The sequence below is a fragment of the Cololabis saira genome, chromosome 16 (genome assembly GCF_033807715.1).
Source record: "Cololabis saira isolate AMF1-May2022 chromosome 16, fColSai1.1, whole genome shotgun sequence".
Taxonomy (NCBI): Eukaryota; Metazoa; Chordata; class Actinopteri; order Beloniformes; family Belonidae; genus Cololabis; species Cololabis saira.
In genome coordinates this window covers 4813758-4833427 of record NC_084602.1, presented here as the reverse complement: position 1 = coordinate 4833427, position 19670 = coordinate 4813758, and the positions used below count along the sequence as shown (strand labels likewise).

The 19670-nt window shown below is 45.6% G+C and overlaps 1 protein-coding gene across 1 annotated transcript in view; it reads left to right on the top strand.

Moving 5' to 3' along the window:
* Nucleotides 1–4308, top strand: part of trmt61a (tRNA methyltransferase 61A) — a 31679-nt gene extending 27371 nt beyond the window's left edge. The window contains exon 4 of the mRNA XM_061742818.1: nt 3666–4308. Coding sequence (XP_061598802.1) covers nt 3666–3979 — 314 coding nt within the window. The 3' untranslated portion in view covers nt 3980–4308. The remainder of the gene's footprint in view (nt 1–3665) is intronic.
* Nucleotides 4309–19670: the final 15362 nt, after the last annotated feature.

Below are 19670 nucleotides of genomic sequence, written 5' to 3'. Positions count from 1 at the left end.
GTTAAAAAATGAGAGTGAGAGAAGTTTCAACCTGCAACGCTTTTTAATTTTTGTTAGTTTGTCTCGGCGCTGCTGAAAAGTCAGCTGGAGCCGTGAGCAGCTATGAAGAGACAGAGCTCCTGGTAGATCTGGTCGTTCCTTATCTCCGTCTATATCCCTTTTTAATTCTCTCCTCAGCACCAGGTTTATGAACATCTGACCCTCAGAGTTGGATCATGAAACAGACTTTTGCTGCCGTTGCTGTTGAATAAAATGAACCAGAATCCGTCAGAGTCTCTTTCTCTGATTTCGTCCTCCTGACTCAGACGTCTGACTCCAACCCCCCGACCAATCGGTGGTCTGTAGTGTGATGATGTCAGATACAGCCGACTCAGCAGCTTAGAACCTCGGCAGAATAGATACAGAAAAGTATCTACTCTGCATGTTAGACCCCTGGTGGAAAAGAACCAAACCGAGGAGAGTCGGGCTGAGTAGGTACTGGTGGAAAAGCGCCAATAGATGGTTGTTGTGACGGCTGCGTGTGGTAAAGAGAAGCACTTCTGCTCATTTCTCCGGGTTTTCAAAGAGTAACTCGCCGTGACAAGTTCAGTGGAAACACATGTTGTTGACGATCTGTGGAGATTCACCTCTGCACTTCATGTTCAAGGTCAAAACTGGATTTTGTATTGTGAAGCCGAGTGTTGCTCCTCTGCAGCTGCGCCGCTCAGCCGCATTCCTGGCTCCCCGGTTCACCCAGCAGGGGTCACCCGGCGGTTCACCTGTCGGTTCATCCGGAGGGGTCACCCGGCAGGGTCTTCCCGGCTCTCTGCTGCGGTCGCCGCACCGTTTCCTTCCCAGATGAGGCGGCGGCCAGCAGGTGATCTCTCCTGATTAGATCAGCAGCTCATCCCGGTGATCCGACCCCCCACCCCGGAGAACAGCAGGACACAGGGCGGCTTTGATTGGCAGGAAACACGCCGATCTTCCTGGTGTGAGAAACAGGCCGTATCAATAGGAGTGGAGGCGTCACAGGTTTCCCCAGAGCAGGACTAAAGCTCTGCTGGATGCTTGTGGAGTTTAGGGATCTGGTTTTATTCATCTCCTCCTTGGGTGGGGGTGTTTATAGGTGGGATTCCTTAAAAGAAAATAACTTATTCATGCCCGCAAGTGCCGGCGTCGCCCGGAGCTGCAACCACCTCGCCAGCAATCCTCGGTTGTGTGACGCTTTGGACCCGTTATCTTTATTCATGTGTCTGTTCCCAGGATGTTGACTAAATATCTGACTTTGTTGTCTAAACGTAAAAAAGAACAGATGGTAAGATTTGCTGCAGTGTCGTAGTCATGTTAGGGCCAATCCCAATACACCCCCTACTTTCTACCACTAGCCCTAAAAATGAAGCCATTTTTTCAGGCGTAAAAGTAACTGTTAAGATCCCCAACCTGGGCTCAGTCTAATAATGCCTGTTAATTGAATTGAATTAAATAATTTGATCCGATATTTTCGGGGATGAGAAGAGCCGCCGGCGATTTATGGTTCCGCGTTAAATCGACGCAGAGTGCGCGTCGCGTACAGCCTTTATTCTGGCGAGATCTGAAGATACAACGCAACAACGGGCAAGCGAGTGATTATGTACATTCACTGAGTGAATATTATGAAAATAAAATATATATTTCTCGCTAGAAATGTAATCAAAACGCATTTTTATGCAGAAACTAACTCAAAATATTGATTTTATTCACTAAAAATGAGAAATGTCCGCCATGTTTTTTTGTTTGATTGAATCTGCAAATGATGACGTAAAGCATTCTGGGAAATTTTCTCAGGCCCTCGGTCGGTGAGTCAGCATCTGAAATCCCTCACTATGAAGGGCTAGATTCATACACACTAGCCCTCGTTATGTCCACTAGCCCTAGATGAAAAGAGGAATTGGGACACCACTACCCTCACGGGAACGCACAAAATTTAGGGGTAGGGAGGAAACTAGGACTAGGCGGGGATTGGGACTGGGCCTTTGAGGATCGCTGAATAAATCTCATCTTTCATATCCGTCTGGCTCATTATCCCACAGCAACCACATCGTTAACCGGTAACAAGACGTGCAGCTGGGCTGCTCGGTGGTGCAGTGGGTTAAGCAGCGGCTCATATTCTGAGGCTACAGTCCTCCTGCAGGGGTCGCAGGTTCCAATCCCAGCCTGCGCACTTTTGCTGCATGTCGCATGTCGTCCCCTCTACCCCCTTCCTGTCTGCAACCTGAATAAACGGCCACAAAAAAAACAAGGCGCGCAGCTTGTGAACTGATTTTCTACAATGATGGACGTGTTCTTTAAGTTGCTTTTGCACTTTTACATCCGTCAGGAACACACCCCCGCGTGTTTTTTCCAGAGAAGAACATAGTTATGGGTCGTTGTTGTCACTCTTTTTTTCTTCTGGGCAAAAAGATTCTTCTAAACCGACACCATGGATTATATCTGAGACTGTAATGAACGATTCATCAAAGGTCCCGTTCCTGAGCTGCTACTGAAGCTCATTGGCCGTTCTCAGCATTGTTGCTAAGCAACCAACGTTATTGACACAGGAAGTGAAGAAGCGGAGAGACTGTTTAGCCAATCACAATGCAGAACACGATGTACAATGCAAATCCGTGAAGCAGCGATAAAGGTGAAAGGTGAACCGCGTTATAGCCAGGGATGGGAATTGATAAGATTTTTCCGATTCCATTTTCGATTCTCTTATCGATTCTCATTTGGAAAAAAGGAGAACAAACAATTTTAGTATCAACTTTGTTTTATATCTTTGAACAAAAAAATATAAGTGGGGTCTTAAGACGCCCCCAGCCTCGGGCTCCTCGATGGTGCCAGGGGATCCCCACAAAATTATTTGTAATATATATATTTTGTGACAATTACACAAGAATGTCCAGTAACATGTCCAACACCACAAACTTAGTCACTGCTGGTAACATTCATTTATTCTGGCTTGATACTCCTCCCTGCCTTGATGAAGGAGAAGCTAGCAGTAGAAGCTCTCCATAGATGAGATGATGTGATCTGCATGAATTATGGTTCTGCGTTAAATCGACGCAGAGCCTACGGCGTAGGGTACGCCGTACGGTGCGTGTAGCCGTGTACCCTACGCCGTAGGCTCTGCGTTGGTGTAACGCGGAACCATAAATCAGCCTTACCACACGCCGACTGATTCCGCGCTCCCAGCGCATCAGCCGGCCGAGTCCTAACAGTTTCCCCCCTTTGTTGAAATGTCCACATTGCCAGTATTGACGCCCTGTTGTCGTCCTTTTTTGGTAAAATGTAACCAAACTTTCGAGTGTTCATGCCGCTTTGTCCCCGTGTTTTCCTGCTGGGCGCGAATGCGCACATTGCGCAACGTGCTTGGTGACGTCATTCGCGCCCACTGGAATCGATAAGGGAATCGTTTGCGAAAAAGGCAAACGATTCTAAGGAATTGAAACACTGGGAACTGGTTCTCAACAAGACCCGGTTCTCGATTCCCATCCCTAGTTATAGCGGGGGATTACTGTACAGCTCAGAAACCTGGGGCCGGTTAGAGCGGAGACGGGGGTTGCCGAGGCTCTGCGTCCGACTCAGTCACGTCCGTCTGTTGTTCCAGAGCTCTCTGGATCCCGCGGCGCTGCTCTCACTGCCGTCTCGTCTCCTCTCTTCTCCTGCAGGAGGCCGGCTGTGCTCCTTCTCTCCCTGCATCGAGCAGGTCCAGAGGACGTGCGAGGCTCTGGAGAGCCAGGGCTTTGACGAGGTCAGCACCCTGGAGGTCCTGCTGAGGGTCCTGGACGTCCGCACCATCACCCTGCCGCTGCCAGACTTTGGCCCCGACCCCGCCAACCATGTGGAGTCCAACGCGGTGGACGGGGCCCCCCCCAGCGCTGCTGCAGCCCCCCCCTCCGTCACCATGAAGACCACCACGCCCCCCACTAAGATGGCCGCTCACACTGGATACCTCACCTTCGCTACCAAGCCCAGAACCTGAAGCTGGCAAAGGCATTTTTATGTTATAACTCCTTTTATATGATGTCATTCATAAGACTGATGAAGCACCGGGCTCTCCAGCTGCCCCGCGGCACCCAGAGGATTTACAGATCTGTGTGCCACTTGGCAGCAGTTCATCCATCACACGTCATCAGGCAGGACCCAGGACCGGGAGGACATTTAATTTGTGCAGATTAACATTTATAAGTGAAATCAATTCTAATCATTTTCTTTTATGAAATATGTCTTTTAAGAAATTATATAATTTCAGAACTTTTTCCCTCTTTAGGACTTTTTTGTTCAAATAAATACAGCTAATTTGTGAAAGTGTTTCCTTTTCCAGTCGTACTACTGCATCACACGGTAAAGGCTAACCCTGACGCAGGAAAACAATAAGATTAAATCTGATTATCAGATAAATTGAATTAACTTTGTCTCAGGATAGTTTGCTGACCTCAACAAAAGCATCTAAATGGAGATGCAGTTAAAGATGTTCCTCTTAAAGTTCATCCACCTTTTAAATTTGTCCATAAACTCCACTCAGTTTTCACTCTAACTTGCTTTAGGATGAAAGCCAAAAAGGAATAAAAAATTAAATCAGCTACCGAAATAAACCTACACAAGAGCACATGAAGAAACTCTGTCCTGTGAAGTTAATTGGTAGAACTGGTCTGTTTGCTCCTGGTAAATATTATAAACCTAATACACCAAGTAGTCTTGATGCAACACACCTGATCATAATACAGAAGGAACATGCGTGATTCCTGTATGCAGCATTAACGTTGCATTAAATAACAAGCCGTTGAGGAATGAGCAGTAATAGAACTGGAGGAATAAATGAAAACCAAATGCGAACTTTGTGGGCTCAGATTTAAAAAAAAAAAAAAAAAAAAAAAAGAAATAGCATTTTCAACCTGATGATACAGCCGACATTCCACAGCAACAAGAAGAAGAAACCCGGCACGACAAACTGGGCCTGATCCCCCACAGATCCACTCTGATCCTCCACAGATCCACTCTGATCCACTGTGATCCTCCACAGATCCACTCTGATCCACTCTGATCCTCCACAGATCCACTCTGATCCCCCACAGATCCACTCTGATTCTCCACAGATCCACTCTGATCCCCCACAGATCCACTCTGATCCCCCACAGATCCACTCTGATCCACTCTGATCCCCCACAGATCCACTCTGATCCCCCACAGATCCACTCTGATCCCCCACAGATCCACTCTGATCCTCCACAGATCCACTCTGATCCCCCACAGATCCACTCTGATCCTCCCTCCACAGATCCACTCTGATCCCCCACAGATCCACTCTGATCCACTCTGATCCCCCACAGATCCACTCTGATCCCCCACAGATCCACTCTGATCCACTCTGATCCTCCACAGATCCACTCTGATCCCCCACAGATCCACTCTGATCCCCCACAGATCCACTCTGATCCTCCACAGATCCACTCTGATCCCCCACAGATCCACTCTGATCCCCCACAGATCCACTCTGATCCTCCCTCCACAGATCCACTCTGATCCCCCACAGATCCACTCTGATCCACTCTGATCCCCCACAGATCCACTCTGATCCCCCACAGATCCACTCTGATCCACTCTGATCCTCCACAGATCCACTCTGATCCCCCACAGATCCACTCTGATCCTCCACAGATCCACTCTGATCCCCCACAGATCCACTCTGATCCTCCCTCCACAGATCCACTCTGATCCTCCACAGATCCACTCTGATCCACTCTGATCCTCCACAGATCCACTCTGATCCTCCACAGATCCACTCTGATCCTCCACAGATCCACTCTGATCCTCCACAGATCCACTCTGATCCCCCCACAGATCCACTCTGATCCCCCCACAGATCCACTCTGATCCTCCACAGATCCACTTTGATCCCCCACAGATCCACTCTGACCCCCCCACAGATCCACTCTGATCCACTCTGATCCCCCACAGATCCACTCTGATCCTCCACAGATCCACTCTGATCCCCCACAGATCCACTCTGATCCCCCCACAGATCCACTCTGATCCTCCACAGATCCACTTTGATCCCCCACAGATCCACTCTGACCCCCCACAGATCCACTCTGATCCACTCTGATCCCCCACAGATCCACTCTGATCCTCCACAGATCCACTCTGATCCCCCACAGATCCACTCTGATCCCCCCACAGATCCACTCTGATCCCCCACAGATCCACTCTGATCCCCCACAGATCCACTCTGATCCCCCGCAGATCCACTCTGATCCCCCACAGATCCACTCTGATCCCCCCACAGATCCACTCTGATCCCCCACAGATCCACTCTGATCCCCCACAGATCCACTCTGATCCACTCTGATCCCCCACAGATCCACTCTGATCCCCCACAGATCCACTCTGATCCACTCTGATCCCCCCACAGATCCACTCTGATCCACTCTGATCCCCCCACAGATCCACTCTGATCCTCCACAGATCCACTCTGATTCACTCTGATCCCCCCACAGATCCACTCTGATCCACTCTGATCCCCCCACAGATCCACTCTGATCCTCCACAGATCCACTCTGATCCACTCTGATCCCCACAGATCCACTCTGATCCCCCACAGATCCACTCTGATCCACTCTGATCCCCCCACAGATCCACTCTGATCCACTCTGATCCCCCCACAGATCCACTCTGATCCACTCTGACCCCCCACAGATCTATTCTGATCTTCCACTGATCCAAAAGTTGAGAGGATTCCAGTTTAATTTAAATCTGCATTCAGCGGCTGCTAAAATAATAAACATTATTGACCACAATGTTGATAAATGTAGAACTACTGTTTGAAGATAACGAGTGTGGGACAGATTGAAGCAGGTTTTTGATGCGGAGGAACCAGAACTCAGAGCGGGTCGACACGTCGGCTGTTCTTTTCCATCCTCCCTTATGTAACCACCAGGACTGATTCATCAGACGGTTCCTGATCAGGCTTCCCACCCTCTTTGATCCGCTGTACCGGGAAGCAGCGGAAAGTCGATACTGCTGCATTAAACCTGATCACAAAGGTGTTTGGCTTTTTAGACCATCGATGGGGAAGTGTTTTCTAATAAACATGACAGGCAGGATTGATTTCCACTCCCTGTGTACGTAACGTGATATTTTCTGACCATGTTTCTTTAAAACCTTCATCTGTTTTCAATCAAAGTTTCCCGCAGCTTTTAAAGTCCTGTGGTCGATTAACTGCATAAAACCGTGGGATGTAAACGGTCCTGTGACTCTGCAGGCGACACCAGTGCAGGTGGAAAGTTCTGTTTAGCCACATTCAGTGTTGTTGTTTAAGGTAAACAGAAATGTAGCTGTAACAGTGAAACGGTGTCGTGGAGCGACTGAGCCCCGGTGAATCACATGACTGTTCCAGTCATGACTTGTATTCCCACATCGGGGGGAGTAGAGGAGGAAGTGAGTAACTCCCGCGGTCAAAGAGCCGGCTGTTCTAGCGGCTGGAGGAAGTGCAGGCTTGTGACTTCAGGGAGGTTAAACTGGCCCGAGCTGAAGGCCCAGGCTTCACTGCAAGTACTGACTGAATTGAATTGAATTGAATTGAATTGAAATTTATTTCAAACATGAAACAGTAGTGAAAACAATAATAATCAATAATAAATAAAGGTAAAAAGAAAAAAAAAAGACAAATATAAATAAAAACATGCATCCATCACAATTAACATGCTCGAAAAGGTACGGAGCCCTAAAGGGACACTGATTTTTTTTTTTTTTTTTTTTTTTATGAGTTTTACGTGCGCGCGTGAAACCTTTACGCGCGCACGTAAAACCTTTAAGTGAGCATGTAAAGTTGTTTACTTGCAAGCAAAGTGGTAATGTCCTTATAATGGAGTCCCAGGTTAAAATATAGCTCAGCTAAATCCTGTAATGTCATTTCCATTCATAAACAGAGCAGGAACAACTGGAGTGTCTCCTGTTCCAGCAAAACTCCCATGTACTTGTTTTTACGCTCACGTAGAACAACTTTTAGCCGCTCACTTATAAGTTTTGCGAGAGCGCGTGAAACTTTTTAGTGAGTGCATAAACGTTTTACGTGCTCACGTAAACAACTTTACGTGCTCACTTAAAACTCATTATATAAAAAAATTTAAATCCATGTCCCTTTAGGGGCTCCGTAAAAAGGAGTAGGAAGAATTAAAAACGTATTAAAACCTACCCCCTAAACTCTTATTTCATTATAATTAAAATTAATTCAATTTCTATACAAAAAACTAAAGATATATCTATATATACATATATAACACAAACACAACGTATATATACATACAGGACTGTCTCAGAAAATTTGAATATTGTGATAAAGTTCTTTATTTTCTGTAATGCAATTTAAAAAAACAAAAATGTCAGACATTTTGGATTCATTACAAATCAATTGAAATATTGCAAGCCTTTTATTATTTTAATATTGCTGATTATGGCTTACAGTTTAAGATTCCCAGAATATTCTAATTTTTTGAGATAGGATATTTGAGTTTTCTTAAACTGTAAGCCATGATCAGCTATATTAAAATAATAAAAGGCTTGCAATATTTCAGTTGATTTGTAATGAATCCAGAATGTATGACATTTTTGTTTTTGTAATTGCATTACAGAAAATCACAATATTCTAATTTTCTGAGACAGTCCTGTACATACACACACAAATGTTATATGAATATAAATAATAACACATCCTCACACCTATATACACTGATATAAATATACCCATTTATAAATGAATATATCAGTATCAACAATATACAGAAAAGAAAACCAACAACTCATAACGGCAGATCCCCCCCCAAAAGCAACCAAAGCCCACTCCTCCCTGTATCTTTTAAAAATCATTTGTTTATATCTGTTTTTAAACTGGTTGATGCTTGGACGTTGCTTCAGATCCACTCAGTCTGTTCCATAGACCTTACTCCATTATTTGCTGATTAATGCAGCTTTGATCCTGTTATGCATCTAGGAATCAATGATCAAATCTAACAGTTTCCTTGTGGGTGAGCACTGATAAGCAAACACTTCCTGGATAAAGCCACACTGATATTTAGATACACAGATCTTGCATTAATGATCAAGATTAGACTGCTGCATGAAGTATTTTCAGTCCATACCTTCAGCAGTGCAGATCGACTCGTTGCAAATTAGTCCAATTATCACAAAGCTAATAAAATAGCAATCATAATTTTAGCTTTGCTTAGAAAAGCAAAGCAAAAGCAGGTACTAGTGGAAAAGTGCCATAATGCAGTTTAATGCTGGATCATGCAAAGAAAGGGGTTGCATTCATGTCTACGGCAAAAAAGGCACTGTGACTACTGAAAAGTACATCAATGTTTTAGAGCAACATCTGCTCCCATCCAGATGTCGTCTCTTTCAGGGAAGGCCGTGCATATTTCAGCAAGACATGTCTAAATCGTGTACTTACATCACAACAGCATGTCTTCAGAGGAGAGTCCAGGTGCTGAACTGACCCGCCTGCAGCCCAGGACCGTCACGACTGTTGGCTACAATCCTGCATTGGACAAGTATGGGACAACATTCCCGTCCTAAAACTCCAGCAACTGGTCTCCTCAGTTCACAGACGGTTGTTAAAAGAAGAGGCGATGCTACACAACATTAAACATCGGCCTGGTCCAGCTTTTTTGAGATGTGCTATTCCCTTTAACTTTAAAATAAGCTAATGTTTTCTATGAAATGGCAAAATGTCTCAGTTTCAACATCTGATGTGTTGTTCATGTTCTATTGGGAATAAAATAGTGCAAAATAGTTCACATCTATAATTTTCACCTAGCAGACTAAATACAATACTTTCATTTATTTGTTAAGTTAAGCAGGCATGCCACTGCATGACAAAGTGTGTAAATCCAGTCTGGAACAGGTCAGTTTTCCTTTTTGAAATTGACCTAGTGGCGGCGTATATACAGACACTACCTGAAAATAAAGGAAACACTGTGTTGCTACAATTTCCTCACATTTATTGCAAATATGAGATGGGATTTTGCTCTGAAATGAAAGTAACGCGAATGGCTCGGAGGTGCAGGAAATGAAAAACATTTGCTCTGCTTTGTTCATGCTCATGTTCATACCCACTGGCAGTCATGTTACAGGCCTGCATAGCTTTTTATTAATATAACTCATGTAGTTTGATATTACGGGTCTTCTAACAAGCTTAGGAGGAACAACCTGATCACTGGCTCTAAAATTGTCTTTTTTCTTCTTTACACTCAATTGGATAATGATTTTTTTAACCCCAAAGGAACATTGTACAATCACTGTGTCTATTACTGAGGAAAAAATAAATAATAAAAACAGCAAACACAATGTTCATAAAGCTCCGGACCATGACATCGAAGTTCCCAGCATGTACCACTCTAGAATTTTTCTATGCCGGTAAATGGTAGAAATGATGCCCGATAGCTGTTGTGCATCGGGATGCTAGAATATTAGAAATGGGGAAAAAGATATAACTTTTTATTGGATTCCTAAAGATCCAGAGAGGCGAGATTAATGGATGTATGCCATACAACATGCAACAATTTCAATTCAATTCAATTTTATTTACATAGCATCTAGTACAACAGAAGTTGTCTCTAGGCGCTTTCCAGAGACCCAGAACATGAACATGACCCCCCGAGTCTTTGCAGCTAACAAAGACAGATGACATGTGAGAGAAACCAACTGTGCCGTTGCAGTGGCTCCAAGCACAACACCATCCTCTCTGACCAGTATCCACGCCTTTGCCTGAGGGTCATTTAGTCTTTGTGAATGACTCACTTGGAAAAAAGAGGAACCTGCATGATTTTGCTATTCATCATAGATGTATGAAATGAATACATGAGGTGGTAACTTAAAGTTTTCACAGTAAACACGGTCTAATTCATCCGGTGAAAATCCACGCTAACATTCTATTCTAATGAACATGCTGATCATATTACACACTGACTGTGTTGTTGTTGTGCCTTTATTTAGCACATTTGTTAATTAAATAAATAAACTAAACTCAACTCAATTTATCCTCGAAAGGAAATTGTTGTAATTATTTCAGTCTCTTTAAAGTGTCATTGTAGAGGTTTATTGCTGTGGAGAGGAAGGACCTATAGAGGTCTGAGGGATCTCCCGTAGAGGTCTGAAGGATTTCTTGTAGAGGTCTGAAGGATCTCCTGTAGATGTCTGAGGGATCTCCTGTAGAGGTCTGAGGGATCTCCTGTAGAGGTCTGAAGGATCTCCTGTAGAGGTCTGAAGGGTCTCCTGTAGAGGTCTGTAGGATCTCCTGTAGAGGTCTGAAGGATCTCCTGTAGATGTCTGAGGGATCTCCTGTAGAGGTCTGAGGGATCTCCTGTAGAGGTCTGAGGGATCTCCTGTAGAGGTCTGAAGGATTTCTTGTAGAGGTCTGAGGCATCTCCTGTAGAGGTCTGAGGGATCTCCTGTAGAGGTCTGAAGGATCTCCTGTAGAGGTCTGAAGGATCTCCTGTAGAGGTCTGAAGGATCTCCTGTAGAGGTCTGAGGGATCTCCTGTAGAGGTCTGAGGGATCTCCTGTAGAGGTCTGGAGGATCTCCTGTAGAGGTCTGAAGGATCTCCTGTAGAGGTCTGAAGGATCTCCTGTAGAGGTCTGAGGGATCTCCTGTAGAGGTCTGAGGGATCTCCTGTAGAGGTCTGAAGGGTCTCCTGTAGAGGTCTGTAGGATCTCCTGTAGAGGTCTGAGGGATCTCCTGTAGAGGTCTGAAGGATCTCCTGTAGATGTCTGAGGGATCTCCTGTAGAGGTCTGAAGGATCTCCTGTAGAGGTCTGAAGGGTCTCCTGTAGAGGTCTGTAGGATCTCCTGTAGAGGTCTGAGGGATCTCCTGTAGAGGTCTGAAGGATTTCTTGTAGAGGTCTGAGGCATCTCCTGTAGAGGTCTGAGGGATCTCCTGTAGAGGTCTGAAGGATCTCCTGTAGAGGTCTGAAGGATCTCCTGTAGAGGTCTGAAGGATCTACTGGTCTGAGGGATCTCCTGTAGAGGTCTGAGGGATCTCCTGTAGAGGTCTGAGGGATCTCCTGTAAAGGTCTGAAGGATCTCTTGTAGAGGTCTGAGGGATCTCCTGTAAAGGTCTGAAGGATCTCCTGTAGAGGTCTGAGGGATCTCCTGTAGAGGTCTGGAGGATTTCCTGTAGAGGTCTGAAGGATCTCCTGTAGAGGTCTGAAGGATCTCCTGTAGAGGTCTGAGGGATCTCCTGTAAAGGTCTGAAGGATCTCCTGTAGAGGTCTGAAGGATCTCTGTAGAGGTCTGGATGATCTCCTGTAAAGGTCTGAAGGATACTGGTCTGAAGGATCTCCTGTAGAGGTCTGAAGGATCTCCTGTAGATGTCTGAAGGATCTCCTGTAGATGTCTGAGGGATCTCCTGTAGAGGTCTGAGGGATCTCCTGTAGAGGTCTGAAGGATCTCCTGTAGATGTCTGAGGGATCTCCTGTAGAGGTCTGAAGGATCTCCTGTAGAGGTCTGAAGGGTCTCCTGTAGAGGTCTGAAGGATCTCCTGTAGAGGTCTGAAGGATCTCCTGTAGAGGTCTGAAGGATCTCCTGTAGATGTCTGAGGGATCTCCTTTAGAGGTCTGAAGGATCTCCTGTAGGGGTCTGAAGGATCTCCTGTAGATGTCTGAGGGATCTCCTGTAGAGGTCTGAAGGATCTCCTGTAGAGGTCTGAAGGGTCTCCTGTAGAGGTCTGTAGGATCTCCTGTAGAGGTCTGAAGGGTCTCCTGTAGGGGTCTGAAGGATCTCCTGTAGGGGTCTGAAGGATCTCCTGTAGAGGTCTGAAGGATCTCCTGTAGAGGTCTAAAGGGTCTCCTGCAGATATCTGAGGGATCTCCTGTAGAGGTCTGAAGGATCTCCTGTAGATGTCTGAGGGATCTCCTTTAGAGGTCTGAAGGATCTCCTGTAGGGGTCTGAAGGATCTCCTGTAGAGGTCTGAAGGGTCTCCTGTAGAGGTCTGAAGGGTCTCCTGTAGAGGTCTGGATGATCTCCTGTAGAAGTCTGAAGGATCTCCTGTAGAGGTCTGAAGGATCTCCCGTAGAGGTCTGAAGGGTCTCCCGTAGAGGTCTGAAGGATCTCCCGTAGAGGTCTGAAGTATCTCCCATAGAGGTCTGAAGGATCTCCTGTAGAGGTCTGAAGGATCTCCTGTAGAGGTCTGAAGGGTCTCCTCTAGAGGTCTGAAGGATCTCCTGTAGAGGTCTGAAGGATCTCCTGTAGATGTCTGAAGGGTCTCCTGTAGATGTCTGAAGGGTCTCCTGTAGATGTCTGAAGGGTCTCCTGTAGAGGTCTGAGGGATCTCCTGTAGAGGTCTGAAGGATCTCCTGTAGAGGTCTGAAGGATCTCCTGTAGATGTCTGAAGGGTCTCCTGTAGATGTCTGAAGGGTCTCCTGTAGAGGTCTGAGGGATCTCCTCTAGAGGTCTGAAGGATCTCCTGTAGAGGTCTGAAGGATCTCCTGTAGATGTCTGAAGGGTCTCCTGTAGATGTCTGAAGGGTCTCCTGTAGATGTCTGAAGGGTCTCCTGTAGAGGTCTGAGGGATCTCCTGTAGAGGTCTGAAGGATCTCCTGTAGAGGTCTGAAGGATCTCCTGTAGAGGTCTGAAGGATCTCCTGTAGAGGTCTGAAGGATCTCCTGTAGAGGTCTGAAGGATCTCCTGTAGAGCTCTGAAGGGTCTCCTGTAGAGGTCTGAAGGATCTCCTGGAGAGGTCTGAAGGATCTCCTGTAGCTGTCTGAAGGGTCTCCTGTAGAGGTCTGTAGGATCTCCTGTAGAGGTCTGAAGGGTCTCCTGTAGGGGTCTGAAGGATCTCCTGTAGGGGTCTGAAGGATCTCCTGTAGAGGTCTGAAGGATCTCCTCTAGATGTCTGGAGGATCTCCTGTAGAGGTCTGAAGGATCTCCTGTAGAGGTCTAAAGGGTCTCCTGTAGATGTCTGAGGGATCTCCTGTAGAGGTCTATGTTGCAGTGGATCTGATCTACTTGGGTGAAGCTCTGCCGGAGATGGAAGTTGGAGCTTTCAATGACAAGACTCTCCACCAGATGTTCCTAGGACACCCCCACAATTCGTTTGGGCCTACCAGGTCTGACTGGTATCCTCACCCACCATTCACCACCACGTGGTGATCAGTTAACAGCTCCACTCCTCTCTTCGGCCGAGTGTCCAAGACACATGGCCTAAGTGTGATGACACAACTATGAAGTCGATCATTGACTTGCGACCCAGGGTGTCCTGGTACCAAGTGCACATGTGGGCATCTTTATTCTTAAACCTGGTGTTTGTAAAGGACATCCGCAACAAGCACAAAAGTCCAGTAACAAAACACTGCTTGGGTTCAGATCGGAGCGGCCGTTCCCATTCACACCCTACTAGGTTCCCCTGTCATGTCTGCCACAGCAGAACGAGGGAGTCCCCAGCAGGGACACTCTCCAGCAATCCACCCAAGGACTCCATAAAGGTTGAGTATTATGAACTGCTGTTTGGTGCATAAGCACAAACAACAGTCAGGCCCCTTCCCCCGCACCCAAAGGCAGAGGGAGGCTACACTCTCATTGAACGATGTGAACCCAAATGTACAGGCAGGAGCCAGGCGGCAATAATTATGCCGACTGCTGCGTAGCCCCTCTCACCTTGGGCAAGTTCAGACAGAGCGGACCCTCTCAAGGGAGACTGGTTCCAGAGCCTGAGCCATGTGTCGAGGTTAGTCTGACTATATCCAACCAGAACATCTTGAACTTGTACACCAGCTGACGCTCCTTCCTCACCAGAGAGGTGACATGCCAAGTCCCTAGAGCAGGGGTCTTCATCCCTGGTCCTCGGGACCCCCTGTCCTGCATGTTTTAGATGCTACCCTGCTTCCTTGTGATGAAGAATTGTGACAGCTTTGACTGGGGCAGGTTGCCCCAGTCCTACCTCCTGCAGGGCTTTGAACTAGGACCCAACACCTTTGTGTTAGCTTCAAACTTCCTACCCCCATGTAGAAGATCACACCTTGGAAGTTGACTCAAACAGACTCGGAACACTAGAAGCACCCCATGGGGTGATTTTCGTCTGTGAGCTATTGTCTCACACAAGTTCCGGCGTCTTGCATCCTTACCGAGATGGCACCGGGGGAATGGCCCCCACTTCCAGCTCCTGCAGAGACGAGGACTCAATACCATATAAGAACTTCCTGACCCAGGGGGTAGTCCCGGGTTGGAAGATCACAGGCTTCTTGTATAAAAACTCTGTTGTAAAGCCTCTCGGGGTCGACACACCAACTACAGACTCGATCTGTGCTGGTCATGTCCACCGCCGGCTTATTGATTAAAAACTCTCTATATCACGAGCGGACTTCTGAACTGGTTTTTGATAAATTCCTCAACACTTGCACCATGATACAAGGAGCTGTATCAACAACAGAGCTGTCCAGACCTTGATGACAAGGTGGTGAAGACCCCTGCTCTAGGGCAGGGGTCTTCAACCCTGGTCCTTGAGATCTACTGTCCTGCATGTTTGTTTCCCTGCTTCAGCACACTGTGATACAAGGAGATGTGTCAACAACAGAACTGTCCAGACCTTGATTACAAGCTAATGAGGACCGTTGATTAGAATCAGGTGTGTTGAGGCCAGGAAACATACAAAACATGCAGGACAGTAGATCTTGAGAACCAGGGTTGATGACCCCTGCCCTAGTGATCCATGATGACGTATGACGTTGATAGACGGCTGTTGATGACCAACGATTTTACCCAAAATACATTTGGAGATTCACTTGCAATTTTTGTTTTAATGTTAACTGTGAGTGTGAAAATCTCAGCACAACATATTATACAATGCTTTATACCTAATATGAACCAAGTGGTGCCATAAAAAAAAGAATCTCATGGGCGGGGGAGTAACGCCCGCCCCAGGCCCCCCCGAAGCCCCGCCCCTGTTCCAGCCCACTTGACAAACTTTTCAAACGTTGGAAATAGACGGAGAGAGGGAATTGAAGTCACCAGTGACGGCTAGAAATGCGCTGGCTTGTGTCTGTAGCCTCAGCAGAGCTGATGACATCACTTGCAGCACCTGTCATTGCTAACGGCGGGATGTAAACTGCCACTACACTCGTGAACTCTCTCCCGGTAGATAATCAGGATTAAAACTCATCATAACATTCCATCAAGAGGGAATTCAGATCAGATCTTTTGGTAAAACCAAAACTTAATGCCAATAATTGTATGAACTGAGTGCAGAGAGAATCCTTCATAGTAGTAACACGTCCTGGATTACAACATCAGTTGTCACATCCACTAAAGTCCATCCTCCTTTATTCTTACCATTCTCTGTTGTCTCAGTCTGTCACCAATATGTTCCTTCAGTAATGTTTCTGTACAGCACACACCGTATTGGTATATTCCTGATGTTCCTCCTGTGGCCCTCATCAGCAAGCTCATCTATTTTATTATTTTATTTACCATTTATGTTAGATCATCACCATTAAACTTCCCTGCTTCGTGTTTTGCTCCTGCTGTGCCTCCTCCGTGTCTCTATTTAAACCTGTCTACATCTACAGTCTTATTCCAGGCATTAGTGGGGCTTTCAAGAGCTTAACATTCCCTGTTGTCATGGATACTCCAGCACAGACCTCCCATCCATACCTGATTCAATATCCAACTCAACTCCTCGTACAGGCCACAGTTTTATCTCACCTTAATTGCTACAAATCTGTCTTAGCCTCCACAGGAGGGAGGGAGTTCCACGTCACGTCTAGTCTTCAATCAACCCAGACAGATTCACGTCACACCTCCGTTTATGGAACTACCTGTGCCTGCTGGAATAAAACACAAGTCTCTGACTCTAGCCTACGAGATGATCTCGGGATCTGCACCTGCCTGTGTGAATTACATCGCAAAGGCTTACATCCCTTCACAAGCACCGTGCTCTTTACCAGGACACGGCCTGGCCTCGTCCTCTCCTCATACGAGAGATCTCAGTCCACTGTTCTCCCACATCGTTACCTGTGTCGTCCCTCTCTATGCTCAAGAAGGTGTTGAAAACTGTCCTCTTCCAAGAACACCTTCTGTTGTGAACTGTGCTCCCCCATGACTACCCACCCTGCTCTTAAATGTCCTCTCAGCTGCATCTTCAGTAGTGTTTTCTCTACACCTACTTGGTGATCTACGTTGTTGCTGTGGCTTGATCGTGTTCCACTGTTGTAAGTCACTTTGGATAGAAAAAGTCTGCTAATTGTAATGTAAAAAAGTCATTGCAAGTGCAGATCTTTTGAGCAACACCAGTGATTGAATCACCAGCAAGTTGTCATTGCGGTCTGCACAAGTCTCTAAATCCGGTACGCTGAAGTAAGGAACCATCTAAGACTTGCTGGTCACTGGCCCCCTGGGAAATGTCAATTGATGTCAATTGGCCGGCCAAACTTAACAAGTAAAACGAGTCTCACCTGACGGAATTCAGCCTTTTTTATTCGATAAACCACCATTTTTGGGTCAGCTTCCACACAGTTCAGTCCTGTAATTGATTGGAAAATGACATAGTGGTTGATCACTCCAATAATGGGCCCCATAGAGCAGAAGTCGCGGGCTGCCCCGGAGGGTCTAATCGGCCCGGCCGAGGCTGGGAATAGCAGCTCTGAGCTGCTGGAAATCCTGCCAAGCTTAATCAGCTTGTCCTCTGAACTCATGAGCTGAGTGCCACAGCAACCATGCAGGCTAGAAACCAGAACTGGAACCCCCTAAAGCCGCAGGGCGGAGAGCCGCGCACGGCCACGCGTCACGTGACTGGACCAGAGGGATGTGAGAGGGCAGTGAGAGGGCGGTGACGCCTCTGCAGGTCTGCTCAGGGACGACCAACCAGAAGAACTATGCTAAGATGTTTTTACATTTTGCAAACATAGTTTTCAATAAATTGATGATTCAGATTAATTCAGATGATTTAAATCTAATTTCATACATAAAGATATCGTTTTTGGTAGTTCATAGGGGTGTAACAATATATCGTGCCACGAAATTTCGCGATACAAAAACGTCACGATACGTGTCGTGGAGGTGACAATCTGTATTGTGATATTGGGTTATTAATATTAATCTAATGTGTTGACTTGTAACGCGCATCTCGACCCGCGGACCAAAATCTTCCTCCGCTCAGAAGAAACTAGTCCCGTTTTGGTCCCGATCACGGGACTCTTGCAGGTTTTGAGCTCTGAACTTTTACTTATGTAAGACTGGTGTAGAGTTAAGCCTTACCTCATTAAATTAAACCTTTTTGGGGTGGTGAGTAGGATAAACACGGGGACAACTTCTGCTGAGTTCCAGTGTACTTTAATGTCCCTCAACAGTGTAGGATTTTAGAACATCAACACAGCACCTAGTGCCGTACTGTGGCGTATCACTCCGCCCAATCTAAAACAGACTAATCACTACAGATAAACTGACTAGTGTCATTATAGTCCCTGATTTACATCAGAATATAAAGAATATATTTATAAAATAATGAACCCTGAATTACCAAAATAACCTTCTTAACAAAAATAAATCTCTTACACTTATAAGATGAGCATGAATCAATCTTTTTTATGATGTAAAATTGTATGTATTTATTTACTTTTATTTATTTATTTAATTTTAGTTGTTAAATTTCTGGAAAAGAAAAAAGTAAAACCATAAATGAGAGAAACTATTCAGTTTGTGACAAAATATTTGTACTTGTCTGAAACTGAAGATGCATAATGCAAACCTGACATTTACATTTACAGTTTGTGGAAAATTGTTGGCCTGGCTTTCTCTTTAAAACTTAAACAGTTATAAAGCATTACAAACTGTAACAATAGGGCAAACGTACAGTATTGTTTTGTATTTGGTGTCTTTCAAATAAAAGACCATTTTTTTCCAGTCATATGTTCCTCATTCAAGGTTGTTAAAAAAATACTGCTATAATATCGTATTGTTATCGTGACCTCAATATCCTGTATCGTACCGTATCGTGAGATTAGTGTATCGTAACACGCCTAGTAGTTCATGAATATAACTTTGGTTAAATGTTGAGAGATTAAAAGAATATAAACAAGTTAGTTACAGCTTTTCGATTTATCAAATTGAGAGAAAAATGATTTTATTTTCTACATTGTGCCAGTTTAGTCTTGTATTTGACCCCGTGCACTCCCCAGAGGCCTCATTTGTTTTCTTTCAACCTTTTAATCCTGGGGGGACTAAAAGAGAACGAGAGAGATGAGAAAATTAGCGATGATCAGATTAGAGGCTGAGAGGAGCAAAGCTGTGCTGCTGTGGGACGTTCGAGCAAAGCTCTCGCTTAACTGTCCCAGTATCTCGGAGAGTAGGACACACTCGGATTAATAACTCACTAGTACTCAAAGGGAAAATGGAAATGTGCAAAATACCGCCGCTCTGTCAGCGAGATTATGTGAAGTCATTATGTGAAGATGTTGCCAACAGGGATGGAGGAGGAAACCAGAGCTGCCGTCCTGCCAGCTCTCATTGGTCGGATATACAGGAGGACGAGATCAGACATGATCAGACGCAACGTTTCAGCTCTATCCACTTGGGAAGAGAACATTTTAAAAGATAAACAAGCAATAAGAGCTCTCATTTAAAACAGCATTGTCTTAAGGCATTTAATAACAAAAGTGAAAGAATGTAAGTGGAATTTAGCTCATTTTAT